Below are 23484 nucleotides of genomic sequence, written 5' to 3'. Positions count from 1 at the left end.
AGGGTGCCAGCTGCACCCTAGCAAAAGTTGGGGATGAGCAATTGGGGAGCTGCCTTCAGCAGTGAGGTTGCAGTCACCCATGGGCTTCCTGTGGTGATTGCAGCACTGATAGGGAACACTCCTAAGTGATGGGGTAGAGGAAAAATGAGGCCATTAAGAAAGGAGGGAAAGGAGGAGTACCTTCAACTTACTGTCAGAGAGGGAAAACATTAAATTTGCATTTCCCACCTGCACAAGAGCTTGTTAAAGCTGAAGCCAATCATGTCCGCACATGCAGCCCCCCAGCAGACCCCAGGAGTGCAGTTCTGGGGTGTGCATGGCAGCTGTGAAGGGCAGTGCCATTGCCGGGAGGGCATGGCCTCTGCCAACCCCCGGCCAAGCAGGACCACAGCAAGCTCTTAGGGGCCAAGGTCCCTGAGAAAGGGGTGGGAGCAGCCCAGGGGAACAAGACAGTACTTGGCAGCATCCCAAGGAAACCTGCTGGGGCTCTGGCTCTGGCTCTGCCACTGTATGAGGTTGGAAGTCGAAGCCTAGCACATTCCCACCACAGTGCCCAACACAGGTGTCTTGACCCTGCCACGCAGCACCATTGCCTCCATGAAGCTGCCCCCCACACCTATTCCTTTCTCCCCTGCAATAGCATGCATCTCCCCTGAGAAGCCATTCACTTGCTTTTCCTCACGGGTATGTCAAATTTGCCCTCCAGCTGCCCACAGGAAAATAAGCCTAACAGACAGTGGGAGCAATTTGTTAAGGTTTTCCCTTTCCCTTCCCCAGATAATTGCCTGGGATCTGCATTAATGGAAACATAAATTGACTGCCTCGCTGCTAAATGACAATCAGGTTTTGTTTGACAGAGCTGGGAAGCATCTTATCCTGAACATCAGCACCGAACAATCTAAATGCAAATTGCAAAATGTTTGGGGGTAAGGAGGCTGTTTATCTTCTGATGAGGTTATATGATAACACAGAGAGGGGCAAGAATTGCCTTGCAGCTCCTAAAGGCTATCAAAATATGTGGTGGTTAAACTGTGGGGCTAGTGTTTACATATTATTTAAATGGACCAGACTTGCTTATCCTGCATGGGCTTTCTTTTAACAAATCACTTTTTTAAACAAGGTGTAGTGCAGCAGCATTTCAGCCATATTTCAGCAATCCTCAGGCCCCTGGGAAAGCATGGAAAATGACAGAGCAGCCACCATTTTAATCCTGTTATGTCTATTGCTCCCAGCTTGTTCTCCTCTGATGAAACACATTGTAGTGGCTCAGAGAGGGAGAAAAACATTTGCTGCACTCCTGGCCTATTTCTCTTGTTAGATTAGGTTTATACACGGTAGCGCTGCCTGGGTATCTCCAATAATCTTACACAGGAACAGGACACATCTGAAAAATGAAATACAAGCAATACCATCAGTTCCCAAGACATCACTATGTCCTAGGGGTTATATCTCAATCTGGTTGTCCCAGGTTGTATGTACAGCAGGTTTTGTGCTGTTTGGTTGGTTGTGAAAAAAGTTACTGCAAAAGTCAAAGCCTTCAAACCTACTTGGCAGGTGGCTCTGGCACATTACTCTCCCTTACGGTGTGTCACAACCAGAGTGGGGAAACCCAGGGAGATCCAGATTGGAACCCTTTGCTTTCTAAATTCCTTCTCAGAGAGGAGCCTGTGTGCAGCTGGATCCAACCTTAGTCTCAGGCCTGGCCCTTCCAGGAAAACTGATTGAAACATCACGGTCCAAGGAAATGCTCGACCAACCAAAATCCCTTGATCAGATTAAGGTGAAATGACATGACACTCAAAGGTCTGGATTTGAATATTAGGGTTAACTAAAACTATAGAAGTAATACTGATGCTTCCATTATTATCTCAGGCTGTGCAATTGTAAAAGCTGAATATTTAGATCATAAAAGTCACAATACTTCAAGCTACATGCCCTGAGAAGAAATTGAGTTAGGCCTGGCATTACTAAATTATTTAGGAAGGAAGGGAGAGGGAGATAGACAATAGGAGAAGAAAAATTGGAGAGACAGATAACAGAGGATCACCAGTCCTGGATCCAGCACTGGGCCAGACAACTGGGGAGGGTTGGTGTCAGAGAAGCTCCCTAAGCCCACCATCACAGCTCCTCCTTTTATAGGCCTGTTTCACTTAAAAAATCTTTTCACAATGATGAGTATGATTGAGACATGACTGAGCAACTGGAGTGGACCTCCACCCCCTCTGCTCCTGCATCATTATCTCTATCATTGCAGTTATCTCTATCATTGTCTCTACATGCAGGCTGTAGGCCATATGCAGGCCATTATTTCCATAGACGCCGGGCAGTCTTTTGGTCAGGCAGCCCTTTTGTTTTGTTCAAGAGATTGCAATGGTGTTTTGACACCACTTCCCACAATAGGTCCTAAAGTCTGGTCCCTCACACAGGCACTGCCTGTGGTGTGGGCAGCACTCTGGGGGTGGCATCCGCAGCAGCTTGACCATGCGGGTGTGAGATCTGCACTTGGTATTTGTGACATCCAGCATTTTCCGTAAGGCAGGCAATAGTTTTCTTCAGTCTTGTCCTGGAGGGAAGCTGTGTTCAACAGCTCAAAGCTTTCAGCAGCTCACAGAACTGGTCTCCTGGAAGTTTTTCCACTGAAGTGTTGTAATCTAATCTTCTCGGAGCTTGATTTAGGCTTCTGCATTTCTCCATAAATTTAGGAATGGTTTTGAGTTTACTCCAACAGTTTTTCTCATCTGGGAGGCAGAGGAAGGAAAGGATTAATGTGTTATTTTTATTTTCCATTTTAAGTATGTCTCATGCAGAAATACGCATGTGAATCTTTACAAGGCAGACAAAAAAGCAATAGATCTGTACAAGAGATACAAGTTGTGTGTGTATAAATTGTTGGGCCCTCAGACCATTTGGTGTAGAACAGTTAAATAACTCTCACAAATCTACAATTAAAAGGCCATTTGAAAGAAACTGAATATACCAGGGCAGCCATGGCAATCTGGACTTTTTGGAAGGGAAATCAGTGAGTTGAGACTGTAGCCCCATCTGAAATGGCTCAGCCTACTGTTCAGGGAGGCAGCCAGGATTTCAGTTTCATCCACCAGGTCTGTTCCTGTGACAGACACCTTCAGGGACCAGCTGGGACACCCCTCAAAAGGGAATCATCACACCACAAGAGAAAAAGGACTAAGGACAGTTTTGCAAATTCAACCAATTAATGAGTGCCTGTTCTCTTGCTGTTGATAGAAAAGGCAGCAGGTGATTTTCAAAAGGCTTTGATGACATGGCTGCTAACCTACAGCTCTCATGAGTGGGTGAGCTGAGGAAAGCCAGTGATTACTGCTTCTGTCAGCAGTGAGCTGCACCCATTAGTGCAGGTGGCTGCACAGATTGAACACAATAGATCTTGCCTTCACTACTGTGATATATATGCACGTATATAAAACACACACATATATATATCATAGAAACACAAAATCATAGAATCACAGAGTCATAGAATGGCTTGGGTTGGAAGGGTCCTTAAAGATCATCAGGTTCCAATCCCACTGCATAGGCAGGGACACCTCCTACTAGACTAAGTTGCTCAAAGCCCCATCCAAAGCCCCATTTTTCAGCTTAAAATCATCCCCACCTCTCCCTGTCACTGCTTGCCCTTGAGTCTTTCCTCAGCTTTCCTGTAGGCCCCTTCATATACTGGAAGGTTGCTATAAGTTCTCCCCAGAGCCTTCTCTTCTCCAGGCTGAACAACCCTTACTCTCTCAGCCTGTCTTCACAGAAGAGGTGCTCCAGCCCTCTGATCACCTTCGTGGCCCTTCTGGACTTGCTCCTTCTTGTGTTGGGGGCCCCAGAACTGAACACAGTACTCCAGGTGAGGTCTCAGGAGAGAATATGTATGTATGTACACCTTTTTTAATCCATACCACTGTCACTACTTTAGCACCAGCCCCTAAAATAGCCAGGCATTTTTACTTAGCTCTTACCCCGCTGCAGCGCTGAGTGACATTTCAATTGATGCTGTTTAAGCTGCTCGAGGGCTATCTGTGCTTTAAAAGTTCCAGACATTGGCTGTAAAGCAACACCAAGAACTTGGAGGAAGCCACCCTGAGGTCTGAGCTGGGAATGACTGCATTGTCTGAAGGGCATGGTCATTCTGGCAGCTTTTGGATTTCTGCTTACAACTCCCATGAGTCTGGAGATGCAGCAATAGGATTCAGTTAAGAAATTATTCAATGCTCAAAGTTTCAATCAATGTCAGAGGACTCTGGAACAGGCACGTTAAAAGGAAAATTAAGAAAAATAGTGAAGTCCTCCTTCTTTCAACTCTCCAGTCCTCATTGAAGAGCTCTTCATTAAATAGGACAGTGTTCATTCAGATTTAAAGGCAGAAAAATACATTCTTGGGCATTTCCCATGGTTTAATATGAAGAGCTGTTTTAATATTGTACCTCCATCCATTTCCCCTGAGCAAAGGACAATAAAGTGCTCTGGCAATACATACCCAGTTAAGGTTAAGTTTTGCCCATGACAATTTGTTAAAAGCCCTGCTTCATATTTTCTAAATAAATATTAATTAGCTAAGGGAGAGAGAGAGAATGAGAACCCAAGGGAGGGTGACTGGGGCAGGGAGGATCAGGTTGTCAGTTGCTGCTCCAGCGGGTGTTTATACAATTTATACAAGGTAGAGCAGAGACCTTTCAGCCCCCCATCCCTGGGGCTCAGCTGCTGTGCTGGGAGGAGGGTAGCAGCTCAGGGGGTTGTCCCAGGGACATGAAGAATCTCATCACTGCCCCACTATTGGCTGGTGCCTAACATGATGCCACCTTAGACACTGCCAGATACTTGAGTGGCTGTTGGGGCAGCATCTCGCACTGCAGGAGTGGTGCCTGGGGGTCTGCATGAGCAGAAAGGGCTAGAGCAGCCTGTAGCACTTTTACCGAGCTCCACAAATTCTCAGATGGGGTTTATCTATTTACAAGGTGGTCTTCTCCCTTCCATCCCCTCCCTGTGCCTACCCAGCAGCGGTGAAGTGTGATGCAGGTCAGTGTTTGAGACTTCCTGGGTGGCCCTGGGGTTGGATGCAGCTGTGGACTCACTGGTACTGCACCCAGTGATCCCCGGGATGGGGCCTGAGTCCAGAATCAGTTAAATGTAGGTGTTCAAATCAATCCCCAGTGCCATGGGGTGGGGTGCAGGTGAGGACCACCCCAGAGTTATCTGGAGCTTGAGGAGGAGCAATCCAGGTCACCCCATTTTATCACCAACTACTTCATGTTCACAGCAATGCACAGTAACTCCTATCGTGCAGAAAAGGCAGCTTTGTTCAGCAGTGGGCAAAGCAAATCACCCTCTGGAAAACCCCTGGTGCAGTGTCTTGTTGATGTCAGTGCTGGTGACACTTGCAGAGCTGCAGGTTTGTCCTGCAGCCCTGCTGCCCATAGCCAGAGATGCTCAGCACAGCCTGGGTGGAATGCAAGGATGCAATCACTGTGGGTGACCAGGGGTCAAGGGAGCTGCTGGCCCACCCTCACTGGGGCAGGGCTGCAGCTCAGAAAGAGACACCCAGCCAGTACCTCATTAGTCATGAACCACTCTTGCTAAATGATTATAAAGTGATTTATTTTGTCATTAGCCTTATCTTGCTTTCTAAAGCTTACTTAGTTCCTAAACCATATTAGTTTTTGCACTTTCATTATCTCTTCGGTTTGGTAGACTGAATAAACCTTTTTGAGGACAGATTAATTTTCTTTCTTTAACTTTTTCATGGTCACATGAATTCAGGGGATTTATTTCATTTTTTTCTCCCAAATTTTGCTTACTAAAATAATGGAAGCATACACATGTGCATCCCTGTAACCCAAAGACCAGGGAATTTTTCTTCCTGAGCTCTCTGCTAATTTTTGTACTGAAGCCTTCCCACCACATCCCAGATGTTAATAAAATTGAAAATGAGCTGCGATGAGAACACCAGCCTGAGAGAGACAGAGAGAAAAAAAAAAATACTGATGAGGGGCTGTCCCTCATATCAATAAAATCAGCCGTGTTTCTCCAGGCAGTGTGTGAAATATAGCTGGCACATAATCCACCCGGCAATAAAAGGCTGCCACATGACTCTCCAGCACCCAGGGAGCTATCATTTTCAATTAGGAAAAAAAGCCTCTGGCATGCGACAGCTATGGCAGAAGAACTGAACACAGTTAAGGCAAAATTTAGTTTCATTGCAGATTAGAGTTTTTCTTTATTTTCACACTGCGTCCCTCTGTCACCATATGGGAGGTAACGTGGCAGCACGGGCTCTTCTAATGGCTTGAGTACAACCATCAATTGAGGACACCCTAAAATCATGTTTTTTAAGAGGAGTGCAGCACAAAGGATCTTTGTAGCATGTCTAAAACTACCATCCTCACTGAACTGGATAGCAATGCCAGCAATCATCTGTGGATATAAAAACTGTCTGTTTTCTATTTAGGTGCATTTCAGACTGGATTTTAGCCCCTTTAAGCCATCACCTTTCCTTGGGCCAAACTGTGATAATATGAATTTAGAAAACCACCCTTGGCACCTGCTCCTTTCCCTCTACTGATGACATCGAGTGCTCACATGATGCAGCAGCAAAGTGAAGGAAGGCACAATGCCAGGCCTGCATCTGACTTAATAAAATTACAGCAAATCCAAGATATTACTCAGACCACATCTCTTTAATGTCTCACTTAAATCTCCATTGTACCATAATAAGCGTAACTCCCTTTTTACCTTGAGTATTCAGAAGTTAATCCACTACAATATTGACTTGCATTTATTAAAGTATTGCTTGCATTTTTAACCAAATACATTTTGCAGTCTAATTCTGGATAGAGTATTTTTTTTAAGTGTGTAGATCTTATTTCTTCTCCATCTTCTTTTTTTTACTTTTCTCAAATGTTTGTAGAGTGTTTTAAATCCAGGGAGAGAGATGAAAGCTCAGATCAGCCCCACCACTGCCATGCCCAGCCCTGGTGCCACCCCAATGCTGCCCAGGTCACTCCATCATTTTACTCTGGGCTGGGCAGGAGCATGTAGAGGGAAGGTTATGGGCTACAGGGCTGGTGGGGGGTGTTCCAGCATCCAGGGGATGCTCAGCAAGAGTGCAGCTCCAGTCAGAGTGCAAAGGAGCTGTCACAGCAGACACTACCACAGGACCATGAGTCTGCAAGGCAAAGTTGAATGGGAGGGAGGAAAAAGCCGATGGTTCAGAATACTAACCAAGAGCACCTAAATAAATGACCACTAAATAATAGTGATGCAGACCTTTGATGGGGCCGCGAGTCTGGCTGGCACTGCCACCTGCATTTTGTCTTCTGCAGTATGCAACAAGCGCTAACATCGTAGAATCACAGAAACATTTAAGGCTTGAAGAGACCTTTAAGATTGTCAAGTCCAACCATTAACCTACCACTGCCAAGTCCACCACTAAATTATGTCCCTAAACACCACAATTACATGTCTTTTGAATACCTCCAGGGATGCTGACTCTACTACTTCCCTGGGCAGCCTTTTCCAGTGCCTGACAACCCTTTCAGTGAAGAGGTTTCTTCTAACATCCAATCTAAATCTCCCCTGGTGCAACTTGAAGCCATTTCTTCTTGTCCTATCACTCTTTACTCAGTAGGAACGACCTACACTCACCTCAGTACAACATTCTTTCAGGTAGTTGTAGAGAGTGATAAGGTCTCCTCCCAGTCTCCTTTTCTCCACGCAAAACAACCCCAGTTTCCTCAGACACTCCTCATAAGACTTGTGATCTACATCCTTCACTAGCTTCATTGCCCTTCTCTGGACTCGTCCCAGCACTTCAATGTTCTTCTTGTAGTGAGAGGCCCAAAACTGAACACAGTGCTCGAGATGCAGCCTCACCAGTGCCAAGTACAGGGGGACATGAGCTACATCCAGAGCTTTATCCCCTCTCACTTGCATAACCAGAGAAGCAATCCAGTGTTGTGGCAGGTCTCCAGGAGTATTTCTGCATTCCTCCTCACTGCAGCATCATGGGGCTGTGGTCCTTCACAAACGAAGCTCAGACCCAGCAACCAACACAGCCACCCTTGAGTCACCAAGGCTTATTTCATCTCCATTCACTGTGGTTGCTCTTGGCCAGGCTGCTCTTGGCCAGGAGCATTGAGTCCTTCCTAAACTTCATGACAGCTCCAGCCAGAAACAGCTGAAGCAGAGCTGTGAGATGGGGGAAAGAGGAAGAAAAAGAGAAGCAAATCACAGAGCACAGCAAAAATCTTAAGCAAGGCAAGAGGAAATGGGTGGCCTTAGTGGTATGTGTCAGGACTCCCTCATCCTTCACTTGGGGTGGTCATCAAAAACAGCTGTTTGGTGGCACTGGTGGTGAAATTGTCCAGGCACTAACACCCAAGGGAGTGGAGGCATAATGCAGAAGGACACTGCTCAGCTCATCTCTTTCCCTGAAGAGCTCCTAGTCAACCCCAGCCCACTTCTATTCTCCATCCCCTGTGGCTCCTGAAGCTAAATATCTGTTCTCCATCGCTGTAACTCCATGAGAGTGGCCATACAGACTCAAAGTGGACAAGCAACAAGCCCAAAAGAGCTCTTGGCTGCTAATATATTTACCCAGCCCTTGTGAAAATTCAAGTGAATTACACTAAATGAGCCCTCTTTCTGCTCTATTCTAGCATTTTGTGAATTAACATACTTCATGCATCCAGCAAGATGTGCTTTACCTCTGGAGTAAAGAGCCTCAGCACAGATATGTACGCACAGACTCAGCCATGTAATTGCCCACAGCTCTGGCTCTTACTGCCTACTTGATTTTGGTGCAGGTCTAAAGTGAGTCCTAGTCCTGAGACCATAATTACCATGCCTGTGCTGTGTCTTATAAAATGGCAAAATCTTGGTCTTTGATAGCTGCTCATATTAGGCCTGGAAAGGTTATTTTTCAGCACTCTTGGTCACAGAGAAATACCATTGTTGCTTCAGAGCTGAACATGGACAGACAGGGATCCCAGGGCCCATGAGGATGTCAGGAAAGGGCAGGGAAGGAGGTTCAAGTCCCAAGTTCAGGACCTCTGGGTCTCCCCTCTCTCCTCAAGCTACAGCTCCTTTCACTTTTACATTTTAAATGCAGGGGCTTCCTGATAAGAGTCCCTGACCAGTTTGCTGCCACCTCACTAAATAAATATGCTGTCATACTGCTACTGTGTAAGCTCTAAGCTCCAGTGAAAGGCTAAAAGCTCTCTCTGATACCAGCATCTCCAGTGGAGTTGTCTCCCCATCGCATCAGGTTTTCAGGCTCAGTCAGGAAGATGGAGATCCCCACGCTCCTCACAGGTCCATCAGGCCTAATCCAGTTTTTAACACCAGTGACAGACCAACAGGCCCAGCCTGAAGGACCACCCAGTGGCTCACAGCTGAGCTGGTTGTGTCATGCTCACCAAGCAGGCATGATCTCACACCCTTGGCTGTAAGGCAAGGCACCCCACCGGCTTGTCACTGCTTCATTTCTTCAGAGCATACAGCAGAAGAGCAGTCTAGCTGGGAGCACATGTCCTGGCAGATACCTGAGTCAATGTCAAGCTGATGTCTTCTTATTAGTCTTTATTTAAAAAAGCATATTGCATTTGGAGCCAGTATGGAGCTGAGAGGTGTCACAATCACAAGTGAGGACAGATAACTAATACAACAAGTCCTAAAAATTCTACAAAACCTGTATGGACAAAGAACAACCATTAAGTTTAACCTGGAGAAGGTGCAAGCCAATGTAGCTGAGGAAAATCAAAGCCACAAATATTTAATGAAGGAGGCACTCAGAAAACAAGGGCTAAAACAAGACCACAAGCAAGACATGAAGAGACAATGTGGACATGAGTGAAAGTGAGAGCAAACAGGAGCCTGGAAGAGCACAGCTTTTCTCAGCAGGAGTTACACAGCACTAAAAGCATGGGGTTGTATGGCAGTTTGGAGGACACGAGTTCTGTATTTAATTTCAGCACAGTCAATGCTGTGATAGCATCATCTAGGGTGGGGGAAAGATACAGAACTCTCTCCTAGACCCCAAGCCAGAGCCCCTGCCTTGTTAAGAGTCATAAAAACCTGGTGGCTGCCCCAAGGCTCCGCCTGCACTAGAATCTAAAGTTCTAGTTAAAAGGACACCTCCTATCTTAACCCACAACAACCCTGTCAATGTTTTCTTTGGTCCAATAAGATTAAATTTAAAAATAAATAAATTCAAAAGAAGTCAAGAATATTATGCAGAACAGTTTATATGCCAAGTGTTTGTGACTTGTAGACAGATGCAGATGCCACTGCAGATGCAGATACCATTGCAACTAGCATTCTATATGTAGATACCATTACATATACTACTTCAGATGCAGAAATAATTTATTTCTGCAGGTTGAGATGGGGGCAAATGCTACTGCAGATTAAGATGCCATTGGAGGTGGCATTGCACATACCATTATGCCAAACTTTTCTATGCCGAGATATTTTTTAAATTTGCATCCAGGTTCTGTCCTCCTCAGAATCTTCTTTTTCATCTTCTACACCATCTCTTTCTGCCATCAGCCACCGGAGAAAGTCTGTCTCAATAGCTTGAATAATTTGACCTGAAGAAAATATGAAAATGGGTTTTCATATTAAGGATGAAAGGCAGGAACTCAGGAGTAATTTTCCTTTTGTTACTATCATTAGAATCATAGAATCATGGAATGGTTTGACTGGGAAGGGACCTTAAAGATCATCTAGTTCCAACCCCTAGCATGGGCAGGAAATTCCTCAGACACTCCTCACTCCTACACCCTTCCTTTGGGTGACACACAGTCACACACTGCAGAGGTGACAGTGCAACAGTGCACAAAAAAGTGGTGATTTGATAAATCAAAGAGCAAACCCTCCCAAGCAGTGCTCAACAGGCTCTTACATTCGAATCTTTTGCAAAACGATGGCAAATGTTTCCTGTTGTCCGTGCCACATTGGCACTACACAAATTGCTTGCAGTTAACTAGCTTTGTCCCTGTGCTGCAATCCCAAAGAAGAGTCACATCCCTTCGGGGTAAATCCTACAGCTGCCTGACCCACCCCAGCAACTCGCTGGCAGGCTGCAGACACCAAGGCAAGGGGACCAGATTCTTGTGACCCACAAATGAACTCACAGAGAGGGACAGCAGGTAAAAGCAAGCTGATGTTGAGCATCAGCCCTGAATGGGAACCAGCAGGTGGGGAGGTGGAGTTTGCCTCCCTGCCCAAAGACTTGCTTTGCATTCCCAACTGATTTTAAAATTAGCCCCAAGGTAGTAGCCTCTCCCCTGCTTCCACCAGCTGAGCAATTGGGGCGTTTACCTGAACGGCAAAGAGCTAGTGACAGTCTTCACCTTTTCCTGAGTACAGACAGACCTGCCCCATCAGGCTCTGAGGACAATCCTCCAGCCACCAAATGAGGCTGAGGCTGCTGGAGCCAGACCACTCGGTATGAGCAGCATCCCTTGCCTCCCAGGGCAGCTGCAAGGGCTGTTATTCTGATGCTGTCAGTCCAAGAGCATCACTAGGACACCCAGAGGGTTAGCACACAGGAGCTCAGAACAAATCCTCTCTGGCAGCTTGAAGGATGAACCTCACACAGTAGATGAGTGCTGAGACTATACTGACCCACTCGTGCCCAAGAACAAAATGTTTCATTGTGTCCAGAGGAACAATTTGTGCAGAATGAAATGAGATTACATGTTTTATTTCAATGGGTTTTGTTCAGAAAGGAGAAGAAAAGGCTTTCTCTTCAGGGATCTGTAGGAAACTGTCATTTAGGAGCCAGGACTCAAGTACTCCCTTTGCCTTTGACAGAAAGAAAAAATACTCCTCCTGCCACTGCTGACTTTCAGCTGATGAAGGAGTTTTTTTCTTTTACTGCCTCTACCATTTGCTGCCTCTACAATTTGCTGCAACAAGACTGCTTTCATCCTATTCCCCTTCCTTAAGAGGACCAGGCGTCACCTCCCCAAACCCTTTAAGAAGTCATGTCAGCTATCCAAGAAAGGATTTCTTTCTTCTAAAAAGGAATTTGGCTGGCGTCTTACCTTGTTGTATCTGCACCTTTAATCTCTACTCTGAAATGCTTCCAAACCCTGCCCAAGACACCACTACAGAGCATCACATCAGGAAGCAGTTAGTAAGTCAGTTACCATCACTGGAGGCCCAGCCTAAATGCCTATATGCAAATGTATGCAGTGTGGGGAACCATAAAATCACAGAATATGCTGAGTTGGAAGGGACACACCAGGATCATCAAGTCCAACTCCTGTCCCTGTGTAAGACACACCAAGAATCACACCATGGGGACAACTCTGCAAAGCACAAACATTCCAGGAGGTCCCTAGAGTGCGTGGGTGACAACTTCCCTTTCCAAGTAATGGATGAGGAACCAACAAGGAGATGTGTGATGCTGGACCTTGTTCTCACCAACAAGGAAGGGATGGTGAGGGATGTTAAGCTCAAGGACAACCTTGGTTGTAGTGACCATGAAGTGGTGGAGTTCAAATGCTTAGGGGAGCAGGGAGGCCTCACAGTAAGCTTACTACCCTTGACTTGAGGAGGGCAGATTTCAGCCTCTTCAGGGATCTGCTTGAAAGCGTGTCTTGAGATAACACCCTGGCTGGAAAGCTGGCTGATATTTAAGGATCACCTTCTCCAGGCCCAAAAGTGATGCATCCCAACTAAAAGAAAGTCAGGTGAAAACTCCAGGAGGTGGGCATGGATGAGCAAGCAGCTACTAGAAAAGCTCAAACTTAAGAAAGAAGTATAGAGAGGGTGGAAGCTAGAGCAGGTACCCTAGGAGGATTACAGAGAGGTTGTCGAAGCAGCTAGGGATCAGGTAAGGAGAGCCAAATCCCAGATGGAATTAAATCTCACCAGGGATGTAAAGAGCAATAAGATATAGGCTGAGGGAATTTTGGCTGTTCAGGCTGGAGAAGAGAAGGCTTCAGGGAGACCTTACAGCAGCCTTACAGTACCTGAAGGGGCCTACAGTAAAGCTGAGGATGGGCTTTTCACCAGTGAGGGTAGTGATAGGACAAGGGGTAATGGTTTTAAACTTGAAGAGGGCAGATTTAGGTTAGACATCAGGAAGAAATTTTTCACCATGAGGGTATTAAGGCACCTGAATAGGTTACCAAGGGAGGCTGAGGAAGCCCCATCCCTGAAGGTGTTTAAATCCAGGTTGGATGAGGCTTTGTGCAGCCTGGTCTAGTGTGAGGTGTCCCTGCTCATAGCAGAGGGGTTGGGACCTAAAGATCTTTTAGGTGCCTTCCAACCTTAACCATTCCATGATTCTATGATTCACAAGCTGCCTGATGGAGTCAACAGGCCTTCCAGCTCCAGTGTCAACCCACCAGGGCAGGGACATCAGCTGTGCAGTTTTTACTTTGGAGGATGTTTTTGGGGGTGTAAACCGCTGAGTATATTGCCAAAGAACATTCTTTTGGACTTAGGTATCACACATTTTCAGCTCTATTACTGAGAACCTTCACCAGAAGATTTAGCAAGCAAGAAGCAAACATGAAAGAGGAAGAATATACTGTTATGTCTCAAATGAAAAGGAATTAAAATGTGCACAGGGAGAAAATACAATGTTAAACTGCTTTAAATCAAAATATTCTCTCACATATTTGACAGCTAAGATGAGACAGAAAAAACTGACAAGGAAATTATTTCCTGTGAGGGTGGTGAAACACTGGCACAGGTTGCCCAGGGAAGTTGTGGCTGTTCCCTCCCTGGAAGTGTTCAAGACCAGGTTGGATGTGACCTTGAGCAACCTGGTCCATTGGGAGGTGTCCCTGTCCATGGCAGGGGGATTGGAACTAGGTGATTTTTAAGGTTCCTTCCAACCCAAATCATTCTGAGGTTCTATGATCCCTTTACAACACCTAAGCTTTAAAATACACTGTATGAAACTCCCCACCTTGGGAAGGTCAATATTTTCACTACTATTGTGCCACATCCACCCCAGCAGCTCTTCTCTCTGCCCACTCACACCAAAAACCTGGTCCCTGCCAGCCTTTCACATCTCAAGGTGCTGAGTCCTTCCTACCACTGCATTCTCACAGACTTCAAACTACCCAAGGATTTTCCATCTTGTCTGTTTCTTAGGAGTAAAATCCTAATAATCCTTTAATTTTGGCTTTATAAAGTGGGGTTTTCACAGCTTTCCTTTGCCTGAGGGGTTTGGTTTTATTCTTAAACAGGATATTTGGCTTGCAGCAAGACACAGCTTCAGGAGCTGCAGCCACTCCAGGATGGTTATTTAACACCCCTCACGGGTAGCCTCCATAAACTAGACTAAAATGAGCTTTAACATACAAAGAAGAAAGAAACAAATATAGGATCCAGAGAAACCCAGATTCACAGCAACCACAATATAACTTTCCTTCCTAATTTTCAAGAACTTACATTTCCACAACAGTTTCAATGTTCTTTAGAAACAGCCCTTCCTGCAAGCAGACCTGGTGTTTCAGAAAAACCTAAGTTACTGGGCTCACATCTATTTTTTTTTCCTGAGCATCTACATAAAAAAATTTTATTTGAAGAATGTTTTTAGTAACTTTAATTAATTAACTGGATTTCAGCTATTGAAGGTGAGAAGATTAAGGAAACTACCAGAAATACATACCCAGAGGACACCTTGATCTGTTTTTCTATTACATTTGGCATAATTACAAGATTAGGGATAATTTTGTAATCTTTCTGTTTCAGACTTGACTGAATACTGGCTGGAGTATAATTAATTTATTTGAAAGCACACACATCTATAAATTCCTCTGCAGGGTTGGCTGCTTGCCATTTTTAGTACATTTTAAATTCATTTAATTGATTCATAAATTTCTTCTCAAACTCACCAATGCACCTACAGCCTCCCAGACTGTGCAAAGCAGATCCCAAAAGCTGAAGTTAATACTTCTCCATGGATGTTTTGCTTTCTGTTAGAGGGCAGGGGATTTACTGCTTCAGGTGTTACACCCTGAGATATGACATTTCCCTTAGTGCAGTTCATAAGAATTTTAAAGCTGTACATAATTTTGTTAAGGCACATAGGATTGTGTGGCTTTTTTTTTAAACACCCCATCCAGGCAAAATTCCAAACAGGGCTTTTAGCAATGAGCATTTCATATTTTAATTCCTTTATTTGCTTATAGTGACAGCAACTTCAGTCAACTGTTTGCAGCAATTATTAATTCACAGCTTTCAATGCAGTAACTTTACTTATTGATCCAATAAGCTCTGCCAATATATAATCTCCATTATATCATCCAGTAAAACTCTCGAGGATCACTCCTGACCTCACATGCAAAATATCTGCTGTTCCATCTACGATAATAACATATCACTTACCAGGAATATTACCAGCAGTGCCCTCAGGTTATGATCTCTGGTTTCTGTGATCAGATTTTCAATTACTGGATTAATAAACTGAGCCATTCACACCCCTACTAGAATGTTAAGATAGTACTTCCTTGGACGTCAAGATTAACAGCATGAAGTCTTTTAATTAGCATCATCCTCTTCAAAAATTACTGAAACAGAGCATCAGTGTTGCTGCCAATCTTTAAAATTCAGCTCATTGAACTGCAGCATGCAGAGAATTCTTGGTACATCTCATAGAATCATAGAGTAGGTTAGAAGGGACATCAAAGATCATCAAGTTCCAACCCCCCTGCCATGAGCAGGTTTGTTCTAGTTTTTCTCCAGATAAGATAATCCTGGCTAGACACAGATCTGCCCAGCACAGATTTATGAAGGAAATAGAGAGGTCTGGAGCCTCTCTTCACTACCCTGGGTGAGGGTGGCACCGTGCCAGTGGTGCCCTAAGTGGCCATGTCACTGTCACAGTGTCAGTCACATGGCTTGCTGCTCTCCTGTTCAGCCACCTAAATATGAACTCAGTCTCTGTCTGCCTGCTCAGGTGGAAAGCAGTTTGTGCGTAGATACTGCCCATTGATTAGAAACTGGCTCAGTCTCTGCCAGACAGACCAGCAAGGTCGGGGATGAGCCTGAAGTTGGATCATGACAGGAGGCTACAGAGAGCTCCTGAGCAAGCACCAGCTCCCAGGGCGTCCCAGGTAGGGAAGTTTGGAATGGAGCCTGTTAAAGGATTTTTTTTCTTTTTGGTGTTTTTGTTGTTGCTGTTTGGGGTTTTGTTTGATTGGTTGGTTTCCCCCTCCTGATGATTCCAGAGCCTCCCAGCAGTCACACATACACACCTGCCCTCCCAAAAAGCATCATGGTTCAGCAACATGTGAAAGCCCTGCTGTGTAAGAAACTACAGGAAAATACATTCACAAATAATTTCAGTGTGTGAAAAGTTTTAAAGCCAGCTCCTTGCTCTGTCTTACTTGGAGTAGGGATTTGAATGAGCTTTCTCATCTTTCAGTCAATAATCTTGTGCACCAGCCTAGGGAACTTCTGAGGTAGGTCTTCCTCCTCCCCTGTTTAAGTAGCTTAATTTAGTAGAAACCACTCCACCCATCCTGGAGCAAGGAGTAAAATCAGACATGAACTTAAACCTGCTCATTTTTTTCTTTCAGGATCAATGCATACTTTACTGGCTAAATAAAAGCTGAAAAATGTCAACAAGATGGACTGACAACTCAGGATAAGCCATGTATCAGTGAGGAAGTCTCTCCTCTAATGAGGACATACAGATATTTCAGGACTGTACCACGGACCATGTTGCTTCAGGAACTCTGGTATGGTTTTGGAGACACTAAATACATACAGGAGCACCTCTCTGAAACCTAAGGGACTGGGGAATCTCAGAAGCAAGAGCATAAGGTATTTAAATCCTGGATTTAGGGAGACAAAGATCCCATGCAAACTTAACCCAAAGTAGTCAGAATTCATATTGCATCATCCTCCTCCTTCTGTAGATCACTCTCCAAGTTTTATTAATTAGACAGGAAAACAACAGGTCCAAAAAGACTATACAAATACCAGTACCCTCTCATCCTCTTTCTAAACATCTTAATTTTCTCCTCCCTCCAAAGGGGGGATGACTACCAGGGTCTCTGTCTTTTCCAAGCTTTGTGTGAAGGAGTTAAGGCTTCCCTGAGGAGGAATGACTAGCTACACATTTCCACCCTGTGAGGTCAGAGGAATAAAATTTTACAGGTACTAAGAGCTCTGCCTCCCAGTCTCAGTGGGAAGGGTCAGCACCTTCAGAAGTATGCAGAGTAACAGGGTAGTAAAGGCTTCCTACTTCCCACACAAGGGAATGCAGAAATTGCAGGCAGGCATCATGGCCAAGTGTTAAGCACTAAAATAGCCTCTTGAATTGATCAGGGATCACAGCCTGGAGACCACCCTTAGTTATCTGTGGCACTTGTTGTGAGTGATCCATATATCCATTTACACCTATCTAGACAGGTTAGCTTGAGATACATCTCTCTGTGTATATATATTTATTAAAAATGTATGGATTTGTATACATAAATAGAAACATATCGAAATGCTACACACTTAGACATGAAAAGCAGAGCAAGGCAGATTTTGGCTGCAAGACAGAATTTAGCTCTGAAACCTTTAGTTTGGTGGGTTCCTTGTTTATGAAAGATACACTAATAAACTGTGACACATAGAAGTGCCAAGAGAGGATTACTTATGGATCACAAGTAGAGATACCTCAAAAATACAGACATAGTTAAAATTCAAATCCCAAAGGACATCTCTGCAGCTCCGTAATGCTCTTCTTCAGAAGGTTTAAGGGTCACCCAGAAACCATCCTAATACACCTTAGTAGTAATTCTCAACAAGAAAAACCTGTTACTTTCAAACACACTTATGGGCCATTTTTTAAAAAGGTTTTGGATCAGAGTGGTAGACGATTTTATTATTAAGTTTTTCAATTATAAATACTGATTTCAGCATTTTAATGCCCTAGCAGATACAATCAACCACACGAGGGTTGAGATCTCATTGCACTTACTTTTATCCTGCCTCCTGCTCACTGCCACAATCCGGTCCCCAAAATTCAAAGTTATGTTCTTTGATCGCCCCCTAGTGAAAAATCCTGTTGAAGCCTTTTTTTCTGATTCAAATCCTGTATCTATAAATAACTATCAGTTTTGCTGCCTTGATGCTAGGATATGTATTTTTAAAAATACATTTAGCGAAGGAAACAAGGAGAAGAAGATGCCTCCATAATTTATAAAAATCTAGTTAGGTAATTTACCTGTCTATGAATCACACTAAATTACTTTTTCTAGTGATAAACTGAATGTGAATTATGCAAGTCTTCACAAAGATCCTAAAAAATTAGTAATTTGTCCTTTAAGTATTTTCCTTTCTATACTGAGATTATGTCGTTGCTGTCATGGAAGAGACCACCCCTGTAGTCATCCCAGGTTGTCTGTTCTTGCTTCCACTGTCCATACATTCTTAATTTTTAAATTCTCTACCTAATTTCAAAATGGAAATCTAATTAAGTTTCTGACACAACATATGTAGGACATGCTTTACTGTGAGCAGTAGGAGATTTCATATAATACCACTAATGCAGCGTTGCTGTGTGTCCTCAAGGCAAAGTAATTTTAAAGATATAATTAAGAATAAATATACAAAATATATATGGAAAGTATCCTAAGGAAGGGACCTGAAAAGGTGAGGGTTTCAGACTTTCAAAGGCCATAAATAATCTCACAGTAGCCATAACAATTAAGAGACATTAATAAATGTTCCTGAAACAATTTCATCTGCAAGATAAACCATTCTGAAGTGTGCAATTAAGAAGCACACAGCCAAGAAAAAGCACAGTGAGGCATACACATTTATTTACTACCATTCTAATTCTCTTATTTCAGGAGTTGTTTAGTTGTTTAGGAGTTTTAGTTGTTTCTGTATATTTCTTTGAACTGCATTTGACTGTCAGGCTGTGTTGTGCGCTTGTGTATTTATCTGATATCTCATCTTCAACAAAATAACTATGGAACTTCCCATACCTATAGATGACTCTCCATCGCTTAAACAAGTATCAGGAAAGAAAAAAAAAGCCCCCGGGCTCTCTCGTGTTATGCTATTTTGTGCTACAACTGAACAAATTCCCTTTAATTGTCACATTCTAAAGACCTGCACCGGTGCCTCACTGCTTTTGTTTTGCTGCTGAATCCTGCAGGGCCAACATGTGCAACAGAACATAAACCCATTCTGCCCATGACGTGGTATCCATATGGTATCATTCATGGTCCCCAGCTGTCAAAGTACAGAAAACCCTCCAGTACTGGCCAGGCATGGAGCTATCTAGGTCAAAAGGTACTTAACCATCTCAGGCTTTGTCCTCAGTGAAGCAGCCACACTCTAGACAGGCAATTCTGTCTTCTGATGCAGTTTCGTAATGCTCATGAAGAGCTGTGCTCAGCCAACTGACATCAGCATCTGGGATAACCCACGTGGTGGTAACTGAGGCCTGACAGTACACGTTACTCAACTGTAATTACAGTCTGTTCAAGATCACTTCGTAACACTTCCAAATATACTGCTCAGTTTTTGTGGTTTTTTTTCTTTAATTTGGCTGTGGCCTCCTTTGAGGAGGGTGTACCCCTTATTTCTAATCAAACAGGGATGGGGCATCAACAACCTCCCTGGGCAACCCATTCCAGTTTCTCACCACCCTTATAGTGAAAAATTTCTCCCTGATATGTAACCTGAATCTCACCTCTCTCAGTTTAAAACCATTACCCCTTGTCCTATCACTGCCCTCTCTGATGAAAAGCCCCTCCCCAGCTTTCCTGTAGGCCCCTTTCAAGTACTGGAAGGTGCTATAAGGTCTCCCTGGAGCCTTCTCTTCTCTAGGCTGAACAGCCCCAATTCTCTTAGCTTGTCTTTATAGCAGAGGTGCTCCAGGCCTCTGATCATCTTGGTGGCCCTTCTCTGGACCCTTTCCAAGAGGTCTGTATCTTTCTTATGCTGAAGGCACCAGAACTCCAGGTGTGGTCTCACCAGAGCAGAGTAGAGGGGCAGAATCACCTCCCCGGCCCTGCTGGCCACACTTCTTTTGATGCAGCCCAGGATGCAGTTGCTCTCTGGACTCCAGTGCACACTGCTGGTTCATGTTGAGCTTCTCATCTACTACCACCCCCAAGTCCTTCTCCTCAGGACTGCTCTCCAGCCATTCTTCCCCCAGCCTGTATTTGTGCCTGGGGTTGTGCCAACCCAGGTGCAGGACCTTGCACTTGGCCTTGTTGAACTTCATGAGGTTGGCATTGGCCCACCTCTCCAGCCTGTCAGGGTCCCTCTGGATGGCATCCCTTCCCTCTTGGGTGTCAGCCACACCACACAGCTTGGTATCGTCAGAAATTTGCTGAGGATACACTCAATCCCACTGTCCATGTCTCCAACAAAGATGTTAAACAACACTGGTCTCAGTACTGACCCTTAAGGGACACCACTCGTCACCTGCCTCCATTTGGACACTGAGCCATTGACCAACACTCTCTGGGTTCAGCCATCCAGCCAATCTCTTATCCACCCAGTGGTCCATCTGTCAAATCCATGCCTTGTCATTTTGGAGACCAGGATGTCATGTGGGACAGTATCAAACGCCTTGCGCAAATCCAGGTAGGTGACGTCAGTTGCTCTGCCACCATCCACCATCTCTGTAGCCTTGTTGTAGAAGGCCACCAGATGGGTCAGGCTTGACTTGCCCTTGGTGAAGCCATGTTGGCTGTTACCAGTCACCTCTTTATTTTCCATGTGCCTTAGCAGATTTTCCAGGAAGATCTGCTCCATGATCTTGCTGGGCACAGAGGTGAAACTGACTGGGCTGTAGTTCCCTGGTTCTTCCTTTTTCCCTTTTTAAAATTAGGGGCTATGTTCCCTTTTTTCCAATCAGCAGGAACCTGACCAGACTGCCATGACCTCACAAACATGATGGACAGAGGCTTAGCAACTGCATCCGCCAGCTCCTTCAGGACCCATTGGTGAACCCCATCAGGTCTCATAGATTTATGCACCTTCAGGTTCTTTAGATGGTCTTCTGTCACTGTAACTAATTTCACTGCTGATAAAAGGAAGACAGGATAAGAAGACTGCCTAATAAAGTGATGGACTTAACATAATAATGGGTGGACACTCATTTAGATTTATTTTCTAAATGACCAATGAATAGGTAAAATGCTTGTGGAATCTTTGTGTGGACACCACATGGACAGGGAATTGATTGCTTAGTTAAGTACGTGCAACATAGCAGAGGTAGAAACAATGTTTAGCAAGGACAAGCCTTAGGATATAAAAGAGACAATGTACTAACAATAGTGGATTTTTGCCTGGAATAAACAATTCTTGTTTGTACCAGAATGACAGTCTGTGCCTCATTCACTACATATATTATTATTTGTTTTTAATAACATATGAGGGAGAGGAAGCAGAATAACAGAAGCACTTAAGCAACCACAATGCCTTTTATCTCCAACAAGTTAGTATTTTATTTTTTAAGAGCTGCACAAAAAGAACTTGTCCTGGTTTGAGCCAGGATGAAGCCAATTTTCCTTCTACTGATTTCTTTTTTTCTTCAGTAAGCTTTTTTTTTTAACTAGTACCAGAGTGTTCCAACTAAGACTGGTAACAGTGGGATGTTTTTCTAACTGCTGGGTCTTCAAGGTCACACCTTCACTCTGCCGGCTCAGACACTATGGGGAGATCTATGCCCCCCCCGTAGGAGGCTGAGTTAGACAGCAAAACTGGCCAGAGATATTCCATTCCATATATCTACGTACGCTCAGAGGAAGAGATCACAGAAGACAACTTCCTTCCTGCTTCTTCTTCTTCCCTTCTCTTCCATCTGTTGCCAGCATCCAGGGAGGACTCTGTCCATCCATCACCGTTGTCCCCTGGGCTTGAGCTCTCCTGACCCTCATCACTCTGTGCTCCCTCCAGCAGCAGTCTGGAACTTTTCGGGACCATTCGCAGCTGAGGGGAGTGCTGTGGGAGTTGCTGGGCGTGAGGCAAGAGACTTTTGCACATACCTGAACATATTTGTATAGAATTATATATATTTTCTTATATCATTAGTGTTTAATTAAAGCTGTGCAGTTTAGTTTTCAATCCAGCCAAGTCTCTCTCTTTTTCTCTCTCTCATTCCCTACCTGGGTGGGAGGGGGAGGGGATCGAGAGCATTGTTGTCAGACCTGAGTCAAACGGTGACAGAACTTCAGAGAAGTGCATCTTTTATAGGTTTCCATTAGTTACCATGGGTACTGAAAATATAAAAAACATTTTAAACTTGTTTTAACCAGAAGTTCTTGTAGTTAAGTTTTTTCTAAAGCTCAGCCTCTGCTGTAACTGAACACCAGAGTCACAAGCAAACAAAATTACAGGTACTTTCCATATTAAGTTAGTAATGTAAGATGAACTATCATACAACAGCACTGCCAAAACATTTCCATGGATTTTGACTAGAAAAATCACATCTGAAATTTAGAACAGTACTTGTACACAAAAGCCTCTAAAAAAATCTGTCAAGAAAATCAGTAAATTATTGAATTATGTCAACAGTTGTATTGTAAATAATATTAAAATAGACTAATATACGACACAATATGAAAAGAACTCTTTAGAAAGGTTATAGTGGATACATTCACTGAATACTTTTGTACTACAGCATTCATATTATGAATGGAACTGTTTATGGCAGGGACATTTTCTTTGGTACAATGCACTTAGAATGAAAGCAAGTTGGCAACATGTCTGTAAGGCAAGCGTGTATCAAGCCACACTCATAATACAAAACCCATTATGACAATGACAGTCATTGCCACACTGTATGCGTAGAGATCATACTTAAGAATTCTTCCTTTGCAGCATGTAGCAACAAGAGATATTTTCCAAATCCTTTTGTAAGAAACTGCAACACCCACACCTCCAAAATCACACCATGATGCATTGCTTCCTTGAGAGAAATTATCAATACTGTTTCTTCTATCATCAGTATTACATAAAGCTGGAACTGAAAAACAAAAGCAAGCATATAAACCATAACATACTCTAAAGAAATAAAGCTAAACCAGAGAAATCTAAACATTTTCTGAAGTTGAGAGTTACTCATAATAATGTAGATAATGACTTTGTTACCAAGAATTCCACTTTAATATATAAATCCAGAAAAAGGAGTCTAGGAAAAGGACCCCAGTAACATTACTTAAAATTCAACTAATTTTGGCAAAAACAAAAGCAAGCTGCTAGCATAGACCCCAAAACTGATGATATTTGTCCAAATACAGGCACCCATCTAGCTTCTAGAGCTTCTCATAATCTAGAAGATATGAACAAATTCTGTACCAAAAAAAAATCTGCTTTCAATTGCAATAAGACATTAATCAACAAAATGTTATCTGAGTGAAGTTGCAACCTATCAGGAAAGAAAATCAATAAATCAATTTACTTCTCACATTCTTTGAGGAGAAAAAATTTAATTCCATTTAATTTCATGTTTATATATGAACATTTGATTTA

The 23484-nt window shown here is 43.8% G+C and overlaps 1 protein-coding gene across 11 annotated transcripts in view; it reads right to left on the bottom strand.

Moving 5' to 3' along the window:
• Window positions 1-23484, bottom strand: part of SEPTIN10 (septin 10) — a 963730-nt gene that overhangs the window by 905285 nt on the left and 34961 nt on the right. For 7 of the 11 annotated variants that reach the window (XM_051616845.1, XM_051616854.1, XM_051616815.1 and 4 more), the window contains one exon: window positions 21434-22978. In XM_051616845.1, coding sequence (XP_051472805.1) covers window positions 22963-22978 — 16 coding nt within the window. In that variant the 3' untranslated portion in view covers window positions 21434-22962. Of the gene's footprint in view, window positions 1-21433; window positions 22979-23484 lie in introns of those variants that run through there. The other 4 variants (XR_007889244.1, XR_007889243.1, XR_007889245.1 and 1 more) reach the window with 3 other exon arrangements.

The sequence above is a fragment of the Apus apus genome, chromosome 1 (genome assembly GCF_020740795.1).
Source record: "Apus apus isolate bApuApu2 chromosome 1, bApuApu2.pri.cur, whole genome shotgun sequence".
Classification (NCBI taxonomy): domain Eukaryota; kingdom Metazoa; phylum Chordata; class Aves; order Apodiformes; family Apodidae; genus Apus; species Apus apus.
This window is presented reverse-complemented; position numbering and strand designations above follow the sequence as displayed.